The sequence below is a fragment of the Gymnoscopelus microlampas genome, assembly GCF_963454915.1.
Source record: "Gymnoscopelus microlampas genome assembly, chromosome: 2".
In the NCBI taxonomy this organism is placed as follows: Eukaryota; Metazoa; Chordata; class Actinopteri; order Myctophiformes; family Myctophidae; genus Gymnoscopelus; species Gymnoscopelus microlampas.
The window spans coordinates 23,265,490-23,286,494 of record NC_139939.1 but is presented as its reverse complement, the minus strand read 5'-3'; the positions used below and the strand labels follow the sequence as shown (position 1 = coordinate 23,286,494).

Here is a 21,005-nt window from a genome sequence, read left to right as displayed (position 1 = left end):
CACTTCTGCTATAGAGCGGTCCAGGGATAATGTCTTTTTTTAGGTGGAAGGAGGAAGTTACGTAGATCTTCCAATAGTAATAATAACTCACCTCATAGATCTGAAGTTGGCTTTGTAGTAATGCACAGGCATGCTCCTTCAGTGAAACTCTCATCATGTTGCAACTTTTACAACTTTTTTCCCCTGCTGTTTTTGATATAATAATTTTTATTACTGTGAATTAAAGACACACGGATGTCCTCAATACATCGTTTTAAGGTGTAACTTTAGAATAGATTATTTTGTGAATGAAAGGGATAATTGTATTCAAGGAATATGTGGATGGCAAGCTATAGATGACTATGCATCTAACTTAATTTATTGCATGATTTTAAGTTATTTAAAAGGGTAAAGTTTATTGTTGTGTTTAAGAGGTGAATAAAAATGCAGTTCGGGTAAAGTCTGAAGGAAAGGTTTTTAGTTTTTTTAATCAAACTAATTGAGGGCAAAGGTGTCTTTTACTTGTTACAGCCTGAGTCATGTTAATCCGTCTTCTTATCATTTTTTTGCGACACATTTACTTTGTTGTACAACTGATTTTCAGCTGAAAGTTATTTTCATTGAACAACATGGCCGTATGACAAATTACAAATGAGTCAGGATTGTCTGCTTACTGCATGTATTTGTCTAAGAGCACCGCTTTCTATTTTTGTTAATCATTTACATTAACCCCCACATTTTCCTATCTCCCTCCACGGCCTCATGCCATATTAGTGTTATCTGTGGTGAAGTTCACTGAACAAATGGGATACAAGGCAGAGAGTGAGAGATGACAAACCAACAAATGTTTACTTTGTTTTGCATTACAAGATAAAATATGTGTATGAGCATCATCATTATCCTCATGTCTTTCGCACGCACGCGCGCGCGCGCACACACACACACACACACACACACACACACACACACACACACACACACACACACACACACACACACACACACACACACACACACACACACACACACACACTCACATCTACTTGTGAGGCCGGCGACAACATTTTAGGACAGCGATTTTATGAATTCCCCTTTTAATATTTTTTGTTGCCAAAAGTATCTGATCTACAAGCTTTGAAGATCGGCTGTTTTTGGTGCATGACACCAGTGTAAATCAGGCATAACTCCAACCCCACCCCCTAAACCTAAGCTCTAAATGTTTAATGCTAACCCTCTTGACCATATTTTTTTGAATTGTAAGCCTAACATTAAAGATCATTTCTTAACAAAGGTAAAACTCAAATTAAGTGTTGATCATAAAAAAAGAGAATTATCTTATCCATAAAACAACCATTTCTCTTGCGACGATCAGGAAAATTGTTCTCATAATGTCTATTTCTCAAATTCTACTATACAGTATCTGTGGGGACTTTGGCCCTACGCACGCACGCACGCACGCACGCACACACACACATTTTTGTGTCTGTGTTTACACTTTTGTCCGATTTTAATGTAACCGGCTGGGTTAGGAAAGTTTCATTGTGCGGTACATTTCATAATATGTATATAATTATGACAACTCTTGTGTTAATAAAAAGAGTGATTATACAAAGTGTCATTCAATGTGTTGAGTTTATTTTGTTTTATTGTATAGCAGTGGTTCCCTACCTTTTGTTCTTGGAGCCCCCCTTCTTACATTTGAAAAAAGCTGAGACCCCTCCAGTGTTAATTTCGTTGACTAAAACTATGATGAAAAATGCTCCTCGACTACCTTTTTTCACTGCCTAAAACGGAATATATTGACAATTTCGTCAACAAATACAAACAGACTAAAATCTTAGGGAGGGACTAGTGGAGATGAGATCCAGTAGAACTAAAAGACAAGTCATTTTATGTTTGGTTGAGCTCGGGTATTGCGCTCTGAAAATAGCAGATCTGCAAGCACTGCGACGCATTGTGAGCTTGTAAATCTGCTATTTTCAGCATGCAACCAAGTGTAAAATCTGCCATTACGACGCCATCAAGGCCTGCCAAAATACATTGTTGTCGACAAAATCAACTGTAGATTTAGTCGACTAAAATCTTATGATACTTGGTTGACTAAAATCTTATGATATTTAGTTGACTAAAACTAGACTAAAAAGTTTTAAAAATAATTGAACATTTTAAAAATGTTTTTGAATACTTTTGTCAACATAATAATGACACGTCTAAAATAGGCATGCCAGGTTGAAAGTCAAGTTATGATTTTGTGCAACATCTTAAATTGTTTGGACAAACTGTTGTATGGAGCCTGTGTAAGCTTCCATTGTGGTGCTGTATTATTGACCCAATATACAGTCACATGACATAACAAAGCCATGTGTAAAGAACATGAGACAGATGATCGATATCAGTATGTCAATATCAGGAACACAGTTTTCCAAATGCCCATGCTACAACAACCACGAGACTTTGTCCACATGGTCAACCGGTGACAGTCAAGTGGTGTAACGATAAGAGTCATGCAGATTTGTGTACAAACAGTAAAACCAAAAAATATATAAAAAGACGAGAGTATGTGTGCGTGTATACGTGTGTTGTGTATACTGGGGCGAGGATAGGCTACTGTTGATTTGAACTTCGTTAAACAGAAAGAGTCAGAACTATGCCATATGTACATTATAACATTCTAGTGATATTTACCAGCCCACCAAGCCATCACTCTCTGTTCTGAGTGACACGATATCTTTACGATGGACCTTATCTCCCTCCTGGTTCTCAAAATATTAACCTTAAAGAACCCTATCAACCTGGTATTGCTTGCAAATTCTATTAATGATACATATGTACATTATGGGCATATCTACAGTATATAGATAGGCTGCATAATGGCAGGGTGTGTCATGGTGGGTTGGACCTATGGCTTCAGCAGTCAGCATAGTAAAGCCTAATAACATGACACATTTGTTGTTAATGATGTGAATAGTAGCCTACAGCAGTGTTTCTCAAACATTTTCATGTCAAGGACACACACAATGATATGTTTTTGGCCATAGCCCCCCCATTTGAAAATATTTTGTGCCAAAACATTAAAAAAGAAAAAAAAATATATATATATAGATCTGCAAGCTCTCAACTGTGACGCGTTGTGAGTGTGTAGATAGGCTATTTATTGAATAGCCGTAATAGAACATATTGCTTAATTGTTTTGCAGTTCCTCATTTCGCTGGGGCTCCGCTCCCTGGACCCCCTCAAAGACCCCTGGGGGTCCCTGGACCGCCCATTGAAATCACCTATTGTACATGTACTGTAGTACAAAGTGTGTGTGTGTGTGTGTGTGTGTGTGCGCACGCACGTGCGTGCGTGCGTGTCTGTGTGTGTGTGTGTGTGTGTGTGTGTGTGTGTGTGTGTGTGTGTGTGCGTGCGTGCGTGCTCTTTATGACAGTTATAAAAATAGATATATTATTTAGTGCTTAAGTGAAACCGAAACATGATAATGTATTTTGTACTTTCAAAAAAAGAAAAATCATGGGTCAGACGAAATGTAATTAATCTCTGATGGTAAATGTATACATTACAGTTGAAAATCAATAGAAAAAAAATCAATAGATACATATATGAATCAGCAAAAATAATATAATCTAAGACCTTTAAGCCCTTGAACCCCCTTTTGAGAAAAGAAAAATTGTCATAACAGCGATATGGATTTCTATTTTGTTTTATTCAAACATAACATCTGTTTCACTCAAAAGTTATCCTTGGGGTAAATAACAGTGTCACAATAACTAAATACTATTAATTAAAGACTATTTATTAAAATACTATTTACATTTTAGGCATTCAGCCAATAACTGCATTAATCCACACACATTATTGCCTCTTCAAACTCTTTTTGCTCAGATCCCACAGGACAAAAATAGGCCTAAATTACCCTGTACTTAAAGAATTGAAAAACTGTACCATCTAGTGGTGAAATGTGGCAGTGGCACAAAATGCCAGCCCTATGCACAGTAATGTGTGCATTGATTTAAGGGCCTTCATTTGTTTTTTGATTCAGTCTCATTGACGGCCAAATATAAAAATAAATTGGTTAAACCATTATATACATAATATTAGGTAATAATCCCCTAATTAGATAATTGTGTAAAAAAAAAGTATGTAAATCAGCCATTAATGATACCAGTTTCAATTTGAATACAGATTAATTTATTTTCAATTTCAAATTCAAATTGAATTCACGGTATTACATATATTTTACACTACTATTACTACTACTACTACTACTACTACTACTACTACTACTACTACTACTAAAACCAGCAATACTACCACTACTACCACCAGTAACAGTACTACTAAATGATTTTATAAAAAAATATTGACTCATAATAATACAATACATTTGCAGTTTTAGCACCATTCATTGTGTAGAATAATTTACTCTATACTTTTGTGGGCTGTATGATTCAGATCACAGGTCCTCATGTGCATGTGCCTCATTCTCCTCAAATATTACAAAAGCTTGGGAAAAAAGCATTGCCTTGTGATAAACACCCGTAACAGCAAGTCACAATTGGCATTTAGAGAAAATTCTTTCTATAGGATCACAATGTGGGCTGAACCCACTTTTGGCTTTTCTGCTCCTTTTCTGAACTCAGGGGGAGTGGTTGTTGTGCCATTCTCTGTGCATGTAGCTACACAATGGCAGTATGATGGAGGGTATTCCGTTTTAGCAGTTCATATGTGTGGATAGTAGAACAGTCTTTCATAGCTTAGAAGGGGACGGGTCCGTAGTATGCGTTGTACGCTGCCACGATGCCTGCTGTCTCCGCCATCTCATCACAGCCATCGTGCAGCTCACACACCTCTCTCAGGCTGGAAGGTAGAGAAAGAAATGTCAGAAGGAGTTCACCAATTTATCCTGCAGTGCACACAGATGGGTTAACTCATATTATTATCAACATTAAATTATCTTTTATAGTAACATATAGCAGCAAAAATAATTCTAGTCCTGTGGTATTTTTTTAACCAGTAAATGCAGGGTAAAAACATAGCTTGGCCTCAGGTAGTAATTTCAATTTCCTTAACTGTAATACCACACATGCCAACAGGAAGTCTATTTTGAACCAAGCCATACTGTATTTGAATAGTTGCCATATAAAAACCAGCAACATGCAGCTGCATGGCTTGCCAAATGCTTAGCAGCTGTAGAGCCTGTGCGGTCAGCATAAAGATGTTGTTGTTCAATGAGGTCAGCCTGTGATGTAACAGCACTGATTCTCAAAGTGGGGTCCATGGACCCCCAGGGGTCCTTCAGTGGGTCCCCAGCTAAATGATTGATTGTTAAGGACCAAATGGACCTTTACAGGTCTGTAACTCTGATCATTATAATTATAATTATGTGGGTCCGTGAACTTAACAAGTTTGAGAATCACTGATGTATGTTTGGTGGTTCCAAAGATATTGTACAATTTGGATTTTATAGACATTGAAAATTGAATATGAACTAATAAACAATATTTATATAAAAGAATACCTTTCCATTTGGAGAAGACTGAGAACTCCTGATGGAGCATTCCTTTTCCTCCTCAGAAGAACAGCAGCCAAATCTCTCTTCATAATCACCCCGGCGGCAGCTAAAGAAGCAAATGTAACAGTTAACTTTAAACTCATAATCCCATACTTTAGAATTGTCCAAAAACAACTCAGTTGCTCTGAAGACTTCTCTAGGCAACCAGACAATATATACTCAATATAACCTGAGCTCACTGAGTGTTGCATTGTGTCACTCTCCTGAACAAACTCCGTAGAAAATGCGGTATAAAGATCATGACCAGACATTAAAAGGACATAAACAAAGACAACACTGGCCTACCTTCAGCACTGGCTGACTCTGATGAAGAGGAGGAAGAGGAGGAAGAGGAAGATGAGGCAGAATCAGATGCAGAGGAGTCTGAGCTCGAGTCAGATGCAGACGATGAAGCCGAGTTGGACTCTGAAGATGAAGAAGAAGCGGAGTCGGACTCTGAAGAAGAAGAAGAAGCGGAGTCGGACTCAGAAGATGAAGCGTCTGAGGCAGATGAGGTGTCAGCGGCTCCCGTATCAGCAGCTCCAGGATCAGCGGCTACATCGGCAGAGGCGTCCACAACAACCTCGGGTTCCACTTCCACCACCACCACTGAGGAGAAAGGGAGGTAAATCCTATGAGATAACTTTGTGGATTTATACAATTCTATACAACATGGAGAATGAACCTATCATGCTGTAGAGTTCATCACTGAGGATGAGGATGCTGTTCTTACCTCCCATAGACCAGCACACTGACAGCACAGTGCAGAGAGCGAGGAGAGTCAAAGTCTTCATGATGCCGCAGAGTCAGAGTCTTTAGCACACTTGGTTGACTGGTCAGGGCTCAGTTGTCTTGCTTTCTCTTTGCTTTGGATGGATCCTTCTGCTTCGTTCTGTCCATTCAGGGTCAATATATACTACAGTCTGCCCCCTCCAACCCTGACCCACACGGTGATGGCCATGCGATTGGCCAGAGGATCCAATGTCAATGCTTCCGCCGCCACTCGCCAGGATCACTCACATGAACACCCACACATCACTGGCACAGCAGTCCAAAAACTCTCCTTCACCCACACATAAACTTACACGGCCACAAGCATTTGGGAGGCTTTTCGAGCTACATGTGTGTAGCATGCGTATACATTGTAGGCTATAAAAATAACAACAAATGGGGATGTGAGACAAAGATAGCATCCACATGTAAACGTTTTGCATGGGGTGGGAATCTCAAACACAAACACACACACGCACGCACCCACTCACGTGCACGCGCACACGCACGCACGCACACACACACACACACACACACACACACACACACACACACACACACACACACACACACACACACACACACACACACACACACACACACACACACACACACACACACACACACACACACTGCAAAAAAAATCAAAACAAAAAGGTTAGCAGGCACTTATCTGTCTGTTACAGTCAGATGGAGAATAAAGCTAGCCATATAAAACTATCCAGTACTTACGTCCGTCTGGTTTAGCATTGGGCATAATGTGGCATTTCTCAAGACATTCTAAATATGAATCCCACCATTTTTATGTCAACTCTATTCTCTGGCTAAATCAATCAAACTTTAAATGTATTTTTTGTTGTGAACAATATGTGTACCACTAAGGGGTCAGAACCATTGTTCTCTCTGTATTCTTTCTAAATACGGTAGCTCACCACCATTAGACTGTGACTGAAGTTTTACCACCCTATACACTTCATTGACCGGGGTCCCCCAGGGGTCTATATTTGGTCCCCTCTTTTTGCCCTCTACACCAAATCTCCTCGGCTATTTTGGCCAAATGTTCACCCCACAACAGGGATGCTAGGGTTCATGTGGTTGAGCAGAGTCCCGGAGCATTAGGTTTGCCAGTTCAGCTCCTGCTGTTATGTTACTATAGTCCTTACCCCAAATGTGATCTCCCACCCCCACAAACCCCAAACTATAGCCTGGGTCAACCAAACGCTACTAATCGAGTAACGGGGGATAGCACCGCAAGTCGTTATGCGACAGAGTTTAATTAGAGTGTTGCAGTGTTCCACCAGAACCACAGCCAGTCTCTATATAAAGATTCAGACCAGGCCTCGGCCAGGTCCTTCCCCGGCTACGACCAGTTTACTGAGTCTATATCAACCAGCCACCCTCTACACAGCCACACTTGAAGGATATATTTCTGCATAGGCATACTATTCATGGGCAAGCCCCATATGCTGAATGCACAGCAAATGTGTGGGTTTGAATGCAAACTTTCTATTCATGCATCACACTCCGAGTGTATATTCAAATTGGGATCTTTGATTAAATGCTTCAAATGGTTTGGACCTAAGCCATATTTCAAGTTAAATACCATCTCCATAGCCAATGGACCATCTCCAAGTGGGTATACATTTGCCATAGTATATATATGGAGGGCCCCAGCTTCTCCTTCGATCATACACTGAGAAACAACCAGCCTTGGCTAATGTAGAAAGGCCTTGCTGTCAATCTTGCTTCACAGTCTGTCGTTATTCTTGGTGGAAGGGGTTTGTTTTGGACTCTCAGGGGTGTAATTTCAATGTCTAGTCCAGCGTCCATTTTTGTGGGGTAACACAGTTTGAGAAAACATTTGCCACAACATCCCCAGTTGCAGCAGAAAATACAGGGTCTACAATATGTCCTCCTGCATTTGGATTTGCTCAGACGTGTCTTATTGTTTGAAATCACATGCTGGGCATGTCCAAGCCACATAGTAATCTAGACACACGAGGAATGCTCACTTTCTTTATAGGTCTACACTGTTGGTCCTAGTTTGGAGTTTAGGTTTTACACAACTGTAGCAATTGTACTGCAGACAGCACTGGCTGTCAGGCAGCTCATGCTAATTAACAGCTACTTAAACATCACAGCTTCTTTTATGTTACAAGTAAACATCACAACATCACAGGTCTAGAACAAAAAAGCAATTCTGACTTCACAGCGTATGTAAGACATTATTGTGTGATTTAAAAAGTAATAAGGTGTCATTTGTTTTTATTGTTTTGACTCTTCTGTTTACTGGACAATACAATAGAGTGACAGGAATAATGGGAAATAGAGAAAAGGGACAAAAACATATATTTTTAACCAAACCTACAATTAGTGCTTATACGTACATTTATATTCAATATTAATTTATTTTAAATGTTTTATGAGGAAAGCTTTGCAATAATCTGTATAAGCTTGTATTCTGACCATGAAAAACCATTGAGTAACCTGCAATGAAGTCGCTATTGTTTAGACACTGGACAACTATTATTACTGTATGTTTACTCTGGATTTTGCAGCATTTCTGTTAATATGTTTCATGATCTTCTCTCCCATCTCATGTATAGAGGAATATTTGTGAAAGGGATATGCATGAAAAAACGTGTTGCATGTAATCAATGTTGAGCACATTAATTCAACAAAGGTATTTGGCTAAAGATTATGGGAGTTTATAATTGCAAAGTTGTGAATGGTCATGCTCAGCATATGTTCTACTGTACAAAGTACAGTATACATACAACACAAGGACAACATAAACACAACCCAGAAACAGATGGCTAGTTGACCCATTGTAGTATAATGGTATACTCCCACATGACCACATACAGGAATGCATTGAGAAAAATGCTCACTAAACCACCATCTCACTCATGTCCTTATGAAAGTTCATGGCTGTCAAAAGCATCAACCTCCAGTCAGAGCTTACAACTGTACAGTAGCACAGGCGCATATCATATGTTTAGTGATACCTTCTGATGCTTTGAACCACTGTCTTGAGTCAGCTGTCAAAATATTTTCACTACCCTCAAAACTATCTGAGCTAAACCCACAAACTACAACCTGGGAAATCCATTTTCTGTCCAGTTAGATTTATTGGTCCAATTAGCATGATTTGGAGCACCTGGAAGCCGCAGAATGAGGGAGGGTTTAGCAGGAATTCTTGGGGTAATTTGCTGGTTTGTTGTGTAGGTTCTAATGGATTTTTATAGCTGTTTATTATTAGTAGTATTATCATCACCAGTTTGTCCTGCATCTAGAGTTAATAGTTCATATTAATGTTTGACATTGACATTATGCTTGCCTTGTACAGGCAATAATAATACAGTTGGACTGTACATACATGTATACAAATATTCATTGTTGATACAGTTGATAGACCATGGACATACCCATTCATACTCCCATTGGTGATAGACTGTATTTATAGTATATAATTATATATTTATCTTTTTATTTATCTTGGCATATTCATTTATTTTTATTTATTTTACTTTTACTCCTGTGCATCTCATGTGTTACACCCTTGTTACATGATCACAGCATTTCTCTTCAGGGATCAATAAAGGTCTATCTTATCCTTAGTGAGTAATAACGGCGTGGCCTCCCTGTCCAATCTTTAGTTGTCGATATTAAGTTTCTATGTGTGCAGTCTGTGATTGAAGCCATCCAAGTTACAATGTGGTGATGTTCAGTGGTGAAGCTGCACTAAACGGTCTGCCTGCTTGTGCATGTCCTAGTGTGGTAATGGTCCAAGCCTCATTTGGCCATATGGATATAGCGACCTTTATAAATACTCGCTTCACAAAAAAGAACCATGTTGATTTGCCAAACTTTCACATTCTTCATAAATTTCACTTTTCACTTTTATTTCACCAGGCATCTCAGGCTTTCATGGCCAAGTATTTATTTGTCATGGACTTATGCACACAGTGGCATCAGCTGTAATTATTGTAGAGGACACATACACAGTACATGCAGACAACCCGGCTGTAGAGGGCCTGTATGTGTTAACCATGCCTGCACCAACATCTGCTATCTCTTGAGATACGACCCATTATTTAATATTGACAGTGACCTTGATTGTGACCTTGAGGGTTTTGTCAAGTTAACCATGGCTTTGGGGCAGAGAAGATTTTCCATCAAATGCCATGAAAATCTGTCCAGCTGGACATATTTTGCTGGACAAAAATGTTATTTGCGTTCACATTTAACAAGAAATTCTTGAACATAAGTAGTACATGCCACCTGCACAAACTTGGGAAACTCAACTCAACATTAAGTGTTTCAGGATACAGATCACGGATACAGGAAGCATCGTCTCCTCCATATGTGGCAACTGCCAATTATCACAGACATTGAACATAATTTTGCCAATGCCTTACTGTAGCTCTTGGCTTGGGCATTCCTGCAATCTGCAGGCATCTCACAACAAATGTATGGACATTACAGAGGCTTCCAAATGTGAGCAGTTTATGTTACAAATGTTACATTTGTAACATTTGTATAATAGCATCCTTAAGCCGTTGGTACTTTAGCACCTTGTAAGACCACACTCTTCCAGACTGTGGTCGAGTGTACAGCCCACTTCCAAAATGGTCTCACGCACGCACGCACGCACGCACGCACGCACGCACGCACGCACACACACACACACACACACACACACACACACACACACACACACACACACACACACACACACACACGCAACACTTTTAAAGACTCTATTATGGACATTCTTAAAGACAAATGCTGTTGTCCTTTAGACAGTTAGCTTGTTTGTCTTATATAGTTTATACAGCAATGCGTGTTTGCATTTGTTTTATTATCGATTATACTTTGTTTATTTAGTTTTTAACCTGATTTATTTATTTTAGCCCTATTCCCCCTCTCCCTCAAAAGGTTTTGCCTTTTGCCCCAGGCCACAATTGTAAATAATAATTTGTTCTTAATTTGTTCTGCCTGGTTAAATAAAGGTAAAAATATAAATAAAATAATACACAGGTAGGGTCACAATATTTACTGCCTAATCAGGAAATGTTAGGGTACGTTCCTTATGACAAATTGCATTTTCTTCAGCTCAGGTGCAGGAATCAGTGACTTTGTGAGATAGCAATTGTCTTCTGGCTTTGGCTGTTGGGATACCGTCTGAAAGACTCCGGACTTCTAAAAATTACAGAAGGCTCTTCTATCCCAGCTCTGTTTCCCACAAGCCCAGTAAGAAGACCTGTGCAGGTAGGTCCCCCATCAACCCTGAAAAATATCTATATTTTGTGCTTCTCTCCTCAGTTTCTTTGGCTCAGTTAACTATAAGCTGTGAGGTATATGGAGTAATGGTGCTCTTATGATTAGACTGTCCTTTATCTGCTTGACCCAGTACATGTCTAGTGGCTGATAGCAATCCCCAATAAATCGTTCAGCCGGCAGGCTAAGCCTGGGAGATTGAACTTGTATGACGTGCAAACTAAAAGGACTCACGTGCAAACGAAAGCTGAAGTTTAAAATGCTTTACTTCAATTTCACAATACGTATTACGAAAAAATATTACGAAAGTTCCAATAACATATATCTGTGCAAAGATATAAATTAGACTATGAGCATTTCCCCAAAAAGTGGTTAACAAAAATGATCCCTCCCAGTCCCAGCTCGACCTACCCAGGTGTGCAGGTGAGGACCATTACTTGTAATCGCTGGATGCCACCCACAGAGACACTCCCACCATCAAAGTGCCACTCCCACCATCAAAGTGAGTGCCATCTATCACATATTAATAATCCAATCCAGTGCATAAATACAAATATAAAACCCCATCCTACAACATGCGTTGAATCACTCTCAACTGCGTAAGCACATACATTTGACGCAATGACAATCAACTACTTTATCAGATAGACACGTGTGTCGCGATGCCACACGTTGTGAGCTATTTTCACTACTGTACATCTTAAAAGTTTTTTATTTATGGAATTTCTTAGATTTTTTTGAAAATTCATGAAATTCTCTTGAATATTTATTTTTAATTTCTGAAAATGTTAGATATTTTTTTCTTTTTGAAAGTCTTTTTAAATAATAATGACAAAACTAAAAAAGGGATTTTTACTCGTGACCCATACAAATCTGTCGATTTAACCCTTATTTAGAGGGAAACAGGTGCTGTTTATCATAGTAAAACCGAAGTAAAATCGATTGAGTTTTATATTTAACTCTGAGAATTACGGACCTGACAGTCTGAGAGCGATACCGGTACAGGTACAGGCACAGGTATGTCCATTTTTACACTCTCTGAAATCAACACTTTTTCTATGTTGAGGATGAAGATGAAGATGAAGGATATGTGTAGTGATTTACAAGTCCTCTGTTGTGATCCTAAGAGCACTCTCTACAAAGTGTGTCATTCAGCTGAATTACCCTTCTTTAAGCAAGCATGAGCTCAGAGAACAAGACGACAGTAAGGACATGTTGCACAGCATGTTCTGAAGTTTATTATACACATACAGAGAATATTTACATTTGCAGAGGTCACATTACACACGTGGCTGGATAATATAGGCCATTACTGATAGAGGTAAGCAGAGGAATACGAATATTCATTGATGTACTAATTAAGCAGATGAGTTGTATTTCAACAGTGATATACGTATGCTTGGCCTACAGTATCTTTTTTTTAAAGATATTTGTTTGGCTTTTTCTGCCTTTATTGATAGGATAGTGGGCTGACAGGAAATGGGGAGAGAGATGGGGGGTGACCTTTAACTCTATGGGGGTGACACACAGCAAAGACATCACAGAGACATCTCGATACTGTACAGATACTGGGTGCTGCTAGCCTTACACTAACTCTAGTTATCAGCTTTGTGGGTGTGGCGCTAATGCTATGTGGTAGCTATAGCAGTTGAATAAATATCATAGATTATACTGCTAATAATAGTTATACAACTGCTGAAGTCCATCTACTACAGTACATGACCTGTGTGCTATATAACAATTGCAGCGTTTAATCTGTAGGCAACTAGGTTTCACATTTGCGCTGGGGGGCAAAGCTTGTTTTATATATTTGACTCATGTTGACATTTAAAGTATAACCAAATTAAAAAATGTGATGGAAAATCGACGGGAAATTCCGTCTTTAGTGCTGTATTTAATCATAGCCCTTATATTTTTTTAACTGCAACACACTGTCATCACCCTGTCCATAGACCATGTAAAACCATAGACCTCACATGTAGAGGCCCTTTCTCTCCAGTATTGTCTTGGCTGTGATGTAGCTACACAGCCACAGCAGAAGACACTTGCATGAAAAGTTTAACCGCTTTCTACCTGGCATCCCTATTTTGGGCATGTCACTATGTAACTTTTTTTTAATGAATAAAATGTAATTTTGTCCAATCTGTATGGTAGAGTTTGTTAATACAATATAACTTATACAATTGGAGTGGTTGTATTTTGTCTCCCGGCTCTTCTATTGAGACATGTAGATCGTGTTAAAGGTCATGTCTCACCTAGACACAGGATCTGACACAAACTTTGACCTGATGGTCAAGGTTCAATTTATCCCCGAGCAAGCAGGCCGGCTCTATTAGCTCAATGGTAAAAATCTCATCACTTAAGCAGGAAACCAGGATTAACTCCGGGGTAGAAGAGGAAAGTTAGGTATTGCTGCTTTAATATTTTTAATAAAAAAATGATCCCAAAATGTAAGAAAAAATAAACAATAGCAGATCTAAAAGCTCATAGTGTATCATGATGTGACACTTTGTGAGATTGGACACTGTAGATAGGCTGTCGTACGATGAAGTATACAGTACTGTATTGTATACATAGGGCTTAAGTGGTTAAGATGGTGAGTTACACACATTTCCATCTGGCGGCTCCATGTGCCAGCCTGTGCTTTCCCTCTTCCGGTTGATTTATCCGCTTGGCTGAACAACACCACTAATTATCCTCTATCCAGTCTGGTCCTTGAAATTCCCTCTTTTTCAAGGAATTCTTTGGGATCAGCTCAAAAACTTTGCCTTCTTGATGTGTACGACCCATCTGTTGTTCTTTTATAGATCTTTTATGGTTTGTTTTCAACCCTTATGTTGAAAAGTCAAATCTCATTAACTTTATTTTGGATTTATTGACCTACTATTTGACTTGTATTACTATCAAGAGTGTTTATCTACCACTGCCATGCAATCTTATCCCCTAACATGAACACTTGCGGGTCAATTTTTACACATAAGACACATTAACCGGCTGCTTTGAGGAAGCTTATTTCTTGCAAACAATTGTTATATTTGACTGTTTTACTGAGTTTTAATTTATACAAAAAAAACATTGAGTTGCTGCAGCTGCACAGGCACTGCCGCTTATGTATCACTGTCACGTCTATTATGATCTGCTGCTATTTTAACTGCCTCACTGTATTGCAATTTCCTGTTTAACCATGCACCTTTACGTATCAATATAATGCATTATGTAATATTACATGGACTGATACATTTACATATTATATGTAACATGCGCCTTATATATTTTACACTGCTCATACTGACAAACTAGCCTGGTAAACCCTCCCTCCGGAAATCTCATTTCCATTTGATTCCTGAAATCAAATGGAAATGAGATTTCCGGAGGGAGGGACAAACCACATTTGACCTGTTTTTCTATTTCTTTCCCCCTTTCTTGAAACGGCAAATGATCGAGCTTGTAAAGCAAATAATCTCACCCACATTTGGGTGAAATTAAAGTTAACCTGTGATGCGACAATAAGGTTAAGTTGAGTTGAGGTGAGTTGTGTTTTGCTATCTTTATCCAGTGCCATAGTCTTCATTTCAAGCTCTCGTATGACCTCAGTCATCATCTACCCCTGCTGTGTGTCAGTCTCAGGGGTTGGTCTGTTGTGGCTCTGACCGTCACATCGGTGGACAGGCCAACAGCTCCGCTGGGATCACAGCGGCTCGTGGCCAGTGTCCTGTGGTCAGCTGCCCACACCGCAGACAGGCTCACTCCCGCACAAACAGACACAACGTGTACACACACACACACTTTGTATTGTTGTCATGTGGCTAACAAAAACAGTCAGACACACGCGCGCGCACACACACACACACACACACACACACACACACACACACACACACACACACACACACACACACACACACACACACACACACACACACACACACACACACACACACACACACACACACACACACACACACACACACACACACACACAAAAGTGGCTATTCTCTTTCCACTGCAGACGGAAGTCACTTGAAAAGTCCCTCTTCCATTTACAGCTGTTTATTTAATAGATATGAATTAATTTACATTGATTTAGACTCTCCTAGAGCTCTGTTTTGCCTTCTGCTCCTGCCTCCTTCACATCCTGAAAGAGGAAAAAGGGATATGTTATATTAAAACAGTAGATACTGTTATTGTTTGATTTTAAAATGGTTTCAGGATAGCTTTTTTAATTTATATCGTTAAAAATAGAGTGAAAAAAGAGAGATAGCAAAGTAATAACCATGAGGTTACGGGTAATTTACACTTGGTTGCACATTGGTGCACATGGGCCCTTTAGATTAAGTTAAATGCATTCGCACCTTCAGATCCCCTCGTAGGAAGGATTGACAGAATTCCTGCACACGTTCAGTAGAGATCTCTCCTTGGGGAAGAAGCCATTTCATGTCAGAGTCTCCATCATAGATACCAACCCGGGGAAGATCTTGTGTCTTGAGGCCGAAGTAAGCCAATGACTTGGCGTTGTTCTTCAGCCCCCCATTTATCAGCACAAACAAGAACTGAAAGAGAGAGTAGCTTCAGAGAGACAGGCCTAATTTATACTTAATCCATTGCGTGAGCAACAGAATTTGCAATAACAGTTAGGCCTAATATAAACTTTGTCGTACAACCATGTCAAAACGTGTATAAATTAGGCATTAACCGTCTATGACTTGAAAACTCAATTCATGCCATATAGCTCATTTTACAATGTGAAGATATGCTTGTCATTCTTAATTTGGTACATTTGTCAGACTGACACACATGAGCTGTCCTAACCATGTGTGTGAATTCAATCCTTTGTTATTTTCACCTTGCCAGTGAATTCTGGGGCCACAGCGCTCAGACGACCCTGCAGTTCGGTATAGTCTTTACTCCCTCTGTTGGCAAACAGCAGCAGGTGTGTCTTCACCTCTGAATTGAACAGACCCACTGCCGTCTGAGGAGGGAGAAAATGTTAGGGGGGAAAATCCTGTTTAAGTAGAGAGAGTGGAGTATAAATAGAGAGAGACAACTATTGTCTTCTACTCTCACTATAAATAGTGGTAGTGAGAGAGACAAAGATGTGGACATTTAGGTAATAGGACAGTGGTTCAGTACTGTTGTGGACATGATCTATACCACTGTTTCCCAAACAGTGGGTCGGGTCACGGACCAATTTGTATGGGTCGCAAGTAAATATCCCCTTTTTTTGTTTCCTACATTTAAAAAATATAGATATATTATTTCCAAAGTTTAAATAGAAAAAAACTTCACAACTTTTCATCAATTAAAAACAATTCCAACGTGTTCCATTCCAACAAAAGTCTAAACATGTCCATAAATGAATAAAAACAACTTTTAAGAAGTAGTGAAAATAGCAGATCTACAAGCTAGATGTAGATCTGCTATTTTCACTAGTTTTGGTCCCAGATAAACGTCTAATTTCTCTTTTGGGTCTTGAGCTAAAAAGTTGGGAAATCAGTATCACTGGTCTAAATACAGACAGATATGAAGCCTCTCAGTGGACCTACCACTTGGTTGTACTCTGTGAGGTAGCGGATCTCATTGGTGGTGAAGAAGTTTACTAGGCCATCAGTTTCCAGCTTTTTGATCTTAGAGAGAACCAGATTGTCCTGGTGGTTATCTGCCTGGAGAGACACAAAGCAACACCACAACAGCCATCAGTTGATCACGTCTTGTCACATTCTTTGCAGTGGTGTAAGGTAACTAAGTACATTTACTCAAGTACTGTACTTAAGTACAATTTTGAGGTATTTTTTACTTTACTGGAGTATTTCCAATATGCAATAATTTTACTTCTACTCCATTACATCTCAGAGGGAGATACTGTACTTTTACTCCACAACAATTATTTGAAAATTAGTAGTTACTTTGCAGATATATTACATTATAAAACATACATTAACCACTTTAGCCTTATTTTATACGTAGGCTATTTGAAAATAGCCGATTTACAAGCTGTGAACTTGTAGATCTGCTATTTTCAAACATTCTAGTACTTGTACTTTTGGTACTTTAAGTACTTTTTCCACCACTGGGGTTTTCTATTCACAGAAATGCAGATTACCTTTCTGAAGACGGTGATTGTCTCTGAGGTAACGCTGTAGTCAGCCCACACCTCTTTTTCACTGCACAAGGCATAAGCAATGGTATCTGCACGCTTGGCAGCTGCTACAAGCTCTGCATAGCCAGGACTTTCCTCTCCCTGAGACAGAAGATCGGAACAAGATAGAGAAAAACAATTTAATTTAATGAGTAAGGAAAGATGATGATTTATGTTCTGGATTCTTCAACTGGATTCACATCAAGGTTGAGATCATAACACACCATAGACTCTGGAAATCTGTGATCATTTTAAAGCCTATAATATGAGTTTTTCCCCAGTGAGTCATAACAATAACAATATTTTGGTCTCTTATTGCCCTGGACATCACGGCTCAGGCATCTACCCTCATGTGCTCTCTCTTCCTCTTCCGCTCTGCTTCTCTCCATCTCTGAACCTCTCCCTTGTTTACAGCAAACTCATTTGAGCCAATCCCACAAAAGCTCCGATGCTTCGTGAGCGGCCCACCTTCTTCCCCCGCACCGGAGCTTGGCCAAAGGGCTCGCCTGTGTGAAACAGCCACCCGCTCCCTATCCTAACTGCAAAGGAAGCCTGTTCCTGAGCCAAACGTGTGGCCGAGAGGAAACATATCTTCCCCCGAAATTCATTCGTGAGAGCATTACCAAGGCCAGTCTGGACAAGAAGAGAAGGGTGTAAAAAGGAATGTTGTAATTTTCTTTTTTAGCCCAGCTCACAACTCAGCGATTGCCGGATTTGCACTGGTGGTGCCTGGTTTGCCACATATGCATGTTAAGCATAATTAGCCTGACCCATGCAACGGTCCCCGTGGTTTGTCCTTACGACGTCTCAGCCCTCACTCCAGCCCACTGCACACATTTCTGACTTTCCTGTCTAGTTTGTTCATTATCGTTGTCATTTTTGCCCTGTCTGACCTCAAGGAACCCGATGACGACCACTTCGGCGGAGTCAACGAAGGCCTCTACGGCTGCAGTGTCGGCCAGTCTCGGGAAGGCGCTGTCTGTTAGTGAGAGAGAGAATAAGAGAAACGGAGAGACAGACGTGGACAAAAGCTGAGAAAAGTCACAGACATAGATGTTTACACAGAGAGATAAGTGAGCAAGAGTATGCTAATACAACTCTGGAAATGCAACATTATACTGTGCGTCTCATACAGTCTCTTCCCTATAAAGCTTGTTTAGCAGAATTTATTTTTTTACAGAGAGTATATTTCAGATTCTATTGTTGCAATCATTACCTGGTAACTTTAGAATTGATTTTATTACTTCACTTTTTAAGCTCAGTTATATTTTACACATTTTAACTATGTGCTGGTTTGCTCTCTGAAATCCTCAAATGCTGCCTTTCTGTTTGTTCCTGAATGTATATTAAAGAACAAAGACGATGGAGCCTTTGCCATCACAGTCCCTATATGGAATGACTGAGATCAGATTGACAAAGTCCATTTAGTCTTTTAAGACTCTCCTATTAACAACAATTTTACAGACTGGCTTTATATGATTCTTTTATTACTCCTCCTTTATTATCTTCACACCTATTTTAATTTTTTGCTTTGTTTTTATTATCTCGTATGCTGTCATATAATATATTTTAGTGCATTGTTTTATTCCGTAAAGCACTTTAATCCCTGTTTTTGAATGGTGCAATAAACAATTATTATTATAGACACAGACATTTTCATATAGAGAGATATTAGTACCACAGAGCAGCAGCAAGACACGTTAATATGGGGGATAAATTAGAAGAGAGAGAGAGAAAGAGAGAGAGAGAGAGAGAGAGAGAGAGAGAGAGAGAGAGAGAGAGAGAACCATATTGACCATTAGCCTGTCTTACCTTTCTCTTCTGCAAAGGCAGAGAAGACCAGGGCGGACAAGAACAGAGAGATTCGCATACTTGATTGTTTTAGTGAGGGAGCCACAGAAAGAATACCTAAAAGCAAATGTGTTCTCTGATGTTTGCCTCTGTATAAGAGTGGTGTCCAGCTGCCCCGTGTTCTATCCCTCTACCCCTGAGCGGTTGCCACATGCATGCATGAGAGTGGTGGCTGCAGCCCCTCTGGGTTGTGATTGGAGGCTTTGTGAGAATCACACAGGTGTTAATGATAAGTTTTGGTGCTGAGGTGACGTGTCACTGTGTGAAGTCATGGTGACAGCATGTCTGCTTTTGAGTTTCTGCCCCCACTTTTGACCTGGCGTCCCTATTTTGGCCTTGGCGCCAATTTTCCGAAAAAAAAAGAAGAAATAAATAAATGTATGTAAATAAATCTTCACATTTTTGACAGAACATTTTCCTAAATTGTTAAAATAGCAGATCTAAAGCACACCACATGTTGTGATGTGTCACAACCTTGTAGATTGGCTATTTTTGCACATTTGTAAAGTATAAAATAAGTGCTTAAAAACAGACAAAAATGTTCTCCCACTGATGATCATTTTCATCAGGGCTCGTAACCCGAAGGTTCACAGTTCAAAACCAACTAGGACGTTTTTCCAACTTTTACCTGACTCTTGCACCTTTATCTAATCTTTCAGTGAAGAATGTGCAAGAGACTTAAAAAAGTATTATCCATGGTGGAGCAGTGGTTAAGATACAGGCCTTGCACACAGATGGTCCTGAGTTCAAAACCAGGAAGGACAACTTTTACCTGCCGCTTTCACCTTTATCTAATCTTTTAGTGAACACCACGCAAGTTAACAGAATAATAAGAACCTCTGTGGTGCAGTGGTTTAGATACAGGGCTTGCAACCAGAAGGTTCCCGGTTCAAATTCAACCAGGACATTTTCCAACTTTTATCTGACTCTTGTGGTCTGTATCTAATCTTTCAGTGAACATCCTGCAAGAGACCAGAGAAACTATGAACCATGGTGGAGCAGTGGATAGGATACAGGCCTTGCACACAGAATGTTCTGAATTCAAATCCAACAAGGAATATTTTCCAACTTTTACGTGGCTGTTTCACCTTTATCTAACCTTTCAATGAAGAACATGCAAGTGAACAGATTTAGGATGAATTACAGTGGTGCAGTGATTGAGATACAGGGCTTATAACCAGAAGGTTGCTGGTTCAAATCCAACAAGGACATTTTTGGAACTTTTACCTGACTCCTGCACCTTTATCTAAACTTTTAGTGAAGAACACGCAAGTGAACAAAGTCAGTAAAAATCACTGTGGTGCAGTGGTTAAGATACAGGGTTTACAACCGGAAGGTTCCCAGTTCGAATCCAACTTGGACATTTTTCCAACTTTTACCTGACTCTTGCACCTTCAAATCCCACACATGCTGATTTGTGATTTCCAGGATTTG

At 39.6% G+C, this 21,005-nt stretch overlaps 2 protein-coding genes across 2 annotated transcripts; both read right to left on the bottom strand.

Moving 5' to 3' along the window:
• Window positions 1-3,506: 3,506 nt before the first annotated feature.
• Window positions 3,507-6,403, bottom strand: bglapl (bone gamma-carboxyglutamate (gla) protein, like). The gene is made up of 4 exons (XM_084081365.1): window positions 6,264-6,403; window positions 5,837-6,139; window positions 5,498-5,597; window positions 3,507-4,836 (listed from the first exon to the last, which is right to left on the bottom strand). Exons 1-4 carry the CDS (start codon window positions 6,322-6,324, stop codon window positions 4,734-4,736), a joined length of 567 nt encoding a protein of 188 aa, XP_083937491.1. The 5' UTR covers window positions 6,325-6,403; the 3' UTR covers window positions 3,507-4,733.
• A 9,229-nt stretch (window positions 6,404-15,632) lies between these two features.
• erp27 (endoplasmic reticulum protein 27) lies at window positions 15,633-19,701 on the bottom strand. The gene is made up of 7 exons (XM_084081773.1): window positions 19,533-19,701; window positions 18,614-18,699; window positions 17,685-17,822; window positions 17,128-17,244; window positions 16,428-16,553; window positions 15,937-16,134; window positions 15,633-15,719 (listed from the first exon to the last, which is right to left on the bottom strand). The coding sequence occupies exons 1-7, from the start codon at window positions 19,588-19,590 to the stop codon at window positions 15,678-15,680; spliced, it is 765 nt and encodes a 254-aa protein (XP_083937899.1). The 5' UTR covers window positions 19,591-19,701; the 3' UTR covers window positions 15,633-15,677.
• Between the last annotated feature and the right edge of the window lie 1,304 nt (window positions 19,702-21,005).